This window comes from Cyprinodon variegatus, unplaced genomic scaffold (assembly GCF_000732505.1).
Source record: "Cyprinodon variegatus isolate N-32 unplaced genomic scaffold, C_variegatus-1.0 Scaffold94, whole genome shotgun sequence".
Taxonomy (NCBI): domain Eukaryota; kingdom Metazoa; phylum Chordata; class Actinopteri; order Cyprinodontiformes; family Cyprinodontidae; genus Cyprinodon; species Cyprinodon variegatus.
This window is the reverse complement of record NW_015150547.1, coordinates 1,219,363-1,224,453: the sequence shown is the minus strand read 5'-3', so window position 1 is coordinate 1,224,453 and position 5,091 is coordinate 1,219,363. Positions and strand designations below refer to the sequence as shown.

The window sequence follows — 5,091 nt, the reverse complement described above, 5'->3', positions numbered from 1 at the left end:
TATATATATATATATATATATATATATATATATATACACATACATTTATTTCTAATAACTATTACTAGTAATATTTATTTATTACAGGGAATTTCATCCTTTTTAAATAATCAGTGCTGTTTAAAATGTTAGGTTTTCAATAGAATGAAAACACTCTCAAAAGAATAATTACGTTTTCAATAGATGATCATGTTGGAAAAAAAAAATATTTTTAAAATAATTTGAATATATTTTCATGGGAAATTCAATGCTATCTGTCAGTAGACATTATGCTAAAACATGCATTTGTTAGAATAGCTATTGTTCATAAAATTAGCTGACTCTTCATCATTTTCAGCTTAAGTGAGGAAAAGTCATAGTTAAATGTCTAAAGAGCCACTCTAGCCGTCTGCAGTTATAGGCTGCAGACCCCTGATCCAAATCATCCATCCATTGATCTACATTTTAATGTATTTATCATCTATCCCTCCATTTGTTTTCTTGAGCCCCTTTCCCACTGAAAATGCTTCGTTAATGCGTGTTTTTCAAACATTGGTTGATCCGCTACCAATCAGCATTTGGCTCCCTTGCCATTGGGGAAAATAGTCGGATCTAACCCCTTGCCAGCAGCCGTGTGGTCTCTGTACACCTGACGCTGGATGTTTGGTGACATCAAACTGGGTTGGTGTTGATGCTATCCCCAGTGTGACAGAAATCAGGAAAATGAAACGGAGAGCAACATGTAAGGAAGCCAGGGTGTAGTCGGTGTGCTTTACTCTTATCTGTCTGAATCCTTCTCACCAGCGCTGTGTTTACATGTTTAGCAAATGTAAACAGAGTTGTTTAGCCTTGATCAGATCAGACATGTCTGGCGTTGCGTTCAATAGTGTCACGTAAATTACCGGTAGCAGGTCTGGTGTTTCCACAGCATGCCTATCAAAGCCGAGGCGGTTTTAACATGGATCGCTTGGCGAGTCGTTTGATCTAGGTGGACATGCATCAGCGAGTTGTCTCCACTGCCACTAAAAGCTGATTGTTCCCGGGTTTAAAGAGTTTTTTTCTGCCAGTGGGAAAGGCTGATTATCCTGTTTTTTGCAGTTTTCTTAAAAATGACCCGACAGTTGTAGATTATTACGGCAAATTCATTTTGGTGTTGCTAGTCTAAAAGTAAGTGACACTGTGTTGCTGGAAAGGATTTATTGTCCAGCAGAAGAATTAGCTAGATTCATGCATGTAATGAAGCTTCAAGAGGAAACAAGGATTAACTGCAGATTTCAGTTTGTTTCTGTTATTTTTGTGGATTCCAGCAATCAGACGGCATGGAGAAAAGCCAACCTGGCCTGTAAACTAGCCATAGATAAGACGGAAAAAGACGAGCTTCTGCACGGAGGAGACAGCCCAAGCACCAGGCAGAGGTCAGTAAAGTCCTACCGAGGCTTCCTTGGCCCCAAAACGGGTCCCTGAGAGTTTTGTCATTGTTGATATAACCTCTTTTTAAAAAATTTATAAAAGATATCACAGCTCATGCTAGGTGCTTGTTTCCTTCCATAAACTGGTGAAATTCCTGCTTTTATAGACATGTTTGATTTGCAGAATCTGGCAGCTGCTTTTTCTCTACTTTGACTTTTTCTTTTTTAAACCTAACGTGGGGATGGGGAATATTTTATGCAATTTTTTTTGTTATGAGGTTAGACTTGCATCATTTTCAAATCTAGTAGGTCTTTATTAAGTGCTTGTATGTAAAGTCACAAGCTTTTACAGACCAACGCATTTTGAAAAACCCTCTCAGTCTGAGTTCTTATTTTAGTAGCACCTTTAGCTGCCCTCCCCTTTGCCTTTCTTATGTAGTGTGTTTAAGATGGTCCAAAATACCTTTTCTCCTTTACAAAAAGAACAAAACCAGCTGAAACTCAGTAAGATTGCATTATGACGCTAGGTGCATGTTTAGGGTTGTTTTGTGTTTTTTATTAATTAATTTGTTTTTATTCCTGCTTTCGATAGCTTTTCTACATCTCACCTGTAGATAAAATGATAAAGTTTTCTTTAAACAGGGAAATTGTTTCATCTTTAGCTGTGCCCTGTGTATGTGTGCTCACCACAGGAAGGTGACCAAAGAAACGTTAGTGGAAAGCAGCAGCAGCATCACAGAAAGTCTGATGTCCATCAGCCGGATGATGTCAGAGCAGGTGAAGCAGAGTGAGGACACCATCGGCAGTCTTGGTAAAGAAACATTCAAAATGTCTTCCATCTTTTTATATCTTTTTCTGCTGTTTGGTTTCCTACCCATGATACCTCTCTTCTCTCATCCCCATGGCAGCTACCTCCTCTAGAACAGTGCAGGAAACCAACGAGGAGTTCAGAAACATGACGGGAACCATCCACCTGGGGAGGAAACTGATTTTAAAGTACAACCGCAGGGAGCTCACAGACAAGCTGCTCATCTTCTTGGCTTTAGCGCTTTTCTTTGCCACTGTGCTCTACATCCTGAAGAAGCGCCTCCTCCCCTTCATTTAATGAGCCGCCTGGGTCTGCATCTGCTTTATAAGGCGTCCTCAGGAGTTTTGAGATGAAGAGGAGTAGAACAATCAACCACATGGGGCAGGAGCAGCATTAAGAATGCGTGGCTACAGAAGGCAAACGAAAGATGGATTGGTTTAGAAAATGAGCGTTTTCTGCCTGATTGTTCTTAAAACAACATTTTGACATGTTCTAACACCTGCTGCTCCGTATGATGTGCCTAGCTTCCTTTCTTCCTAAACAAGGATGCTGTTTTTAAAAATCTCTTAATGACCTTGGTGTCATGTCAGCCACTGTTCGGTATGATATCACTTTCAGAAATCTGGTGAAAGGATCTTTAGAAACTCGTTGAGGTTTACCATCATGTGAAGATTTGAATATTACATGTAAACATTTTTGCACAGATGTGTTTTCTTACAGCTGTGAAACGAACCTTTGAGATGCACATTTTTGTGAGTTTTGCACATGTAGGTGGAATTATATTGGCACCATCTTTCAGAAAACACAAAAAATGTGCCAGATTGAACCTCATATATTGTACTTAACCTTGAAACATCCGGACTTCCCTGCTTTTCAACATCTATAAAGGGTATCGACACACAACGTAGGATGAAGGGCTTGTTATTTGAACAAAATAATCTATAAAATATTTCTCAGGGCATTGTTATTGATATCAGAGTTAGAGATGTCCCCATATAGCTTTTTTTTTGGGATATAAGGGCGATATCGCGGCTTTGGCTGTGAGATGCAATTGCAGAATTCATACAATTACTGCTTAAGTTTTTAAAATAATTTTAGGAAATGATCAAGTGATATTACTCAGAGAATAATAGTCAACAACAATGGGTAATAGAATGACACACCCATTCATTATTAACTATTGGGTTACATAAACCAAGTGTTTTTTTTTTATTGGAGATTTAAGTTGCAGGGTGTTTATAAGGGCAGCGCCTTTTATGGCAGCAAGGCCTCGCACACCGCGTCCCCCCATGTCTTGGACGGGCTGTACCGAAACTGAATTTCCCTTCAGGGATTAATAAAGTACAATTAAATTGAACTGTGTCTTGGAAAGGTTACAGATTCCCTGGTTTGATTCCAACCTGCAGAGACTGAGCAAAACTCTTCGTCTCAGAATGCTAAAGGTGCATTTGAAAGACAGGCATCCTAAAATAACTCCACAGCAACAGCACCACACTTGCAGCAATGCTGTTGGTTGACTTAATGTGCTTAGTGTTGGATGTCTAAGGAAATTCGAATTAGTTTAATAAAATCTTCGTAACATGGAAGATTTTTAAGAAGTAATGTGGAAATAGGTCAAAAAGGAGAGCATATTGGGAAATATGTATTTAAAAAAGTCTTAGAAAACCAGGAAAAAGCTGAAATGGATTCTATTTTCCGTTATAGGACTCCTTTCTGCTTTACATTCCAGCCCCTACTGCAGTTTATCAGTTTGATCCGTCTCTGAAACTGTATGATTTATAGATTAAATTTATTCTTTTTTTTTTAACCCATAGTTTGCCCTGTGAATTTTTGGGCTATTCATACCCCTGACTTTCATTATGCTTCAGTAGCTTAATTATCAGTTCCCTCAAACATTTTCTTTAATATTAGATGGCAGTAGGGCTGTGTGATAGGTCTAAAAACATAAATATAGGCCTTGCATATCAGTCTTTCAATAATTATTGATTAGTATTTTGCTTTAACTATTCGCAATAGACCAGGAGGTGAAAAGGACGCTTTCATTCTGTAATCCTTTTTTTATTTAAAGTAACTTTTAAAAAGAGGTCAGCCTTAACACCAACCTGTTTAAGCTGGGAACTTAAAGGTTTAATCCTTCCTTCTTCTGCTGTGCAGTTCTGAACCACATTTTAATGAAATTATAAACCATTAATTTGGACCTGTGTTCTATCGACATTGATCAGCAGTCTGTTGTAACATATACTGCTTTTGTTTTATATATCCCATCCCTAGGTGATGGTAGGAATCATTTTGAGTTAATAAACCATCCATGCATTTAGGTGAAAGTCTGTTCATATTTATTTATATTTATACAGATTAGTCAAAGCAAATACTGTGGCATTCTTCAAGACTGGAACTGTTGGCATTATACAGAAAACTGCACCATGAGCTGAAAGCTAATGACGATTTCAGAGCATTTGGAGAAAATGTTGACTGAAAAATGACCTGCTGGCACTGCAAGAAAACGCTTAGAGAATTAATCACATTTAATGAGGTCTGCCTGATATGTTTGGAAAATTGTTTCTATTAAAATGATTTTTAAAATGCTGTGTTTGTTTTTCATTTAAAAATGAATCCAAAAACAAGATTTCACAAGATGCATATTTTTTTATATTATATATTTATCGTGTATCCATTCTGATCGGATTCCCCAGTCAGATGTCTTTTAGGTGTTCTTTTCTAAGATAAGTGTTGAAATAGGTAAAATATTCCCCAACAGACAGAAAAATATACACAAATGCAAGTATTTGCATCTACATGTATTTAAAGCACCTGTTTTATGAAGCTATTGCGGAAAAGAAGCAAATGTTGCAAAAACTAAGGAAAAAATAAAAAAAACTTAGATGCATGTAGGTA

The 5,091-nt window shown here is 37.4% G+C and overlaps 1 protein-coding gene across 1 annotated transcript in view; it reads left to right on the top strand.

Annotated features, from left to right (window-relative positions):
- Positions 1–2,493, top strand: part of LOC107084160 (vesicle transport protein SEC20-like) — a 5,663-nt gene extending 3,170 nt beyond the window's left edge. Inside the window, exons 4-6 of the mRNA XM_015373865.1 lie at positions 1,287–1,394; positions 2,081–2,199; positions 2,297–2,493. Coding sequence (XP_015229351.1) covers positions 1,287–1,394; positions 2,081–2,199; positions 2,297–2,493 — 424 coding nt within the window. The remainder of the gene's footprint in view (positions 1–1,286; positions 1,395–2,080; positions 2,200–2,296) is intronic.
- Positions 2,494–5,091: the final 2,598 nt, after the last annotated feature.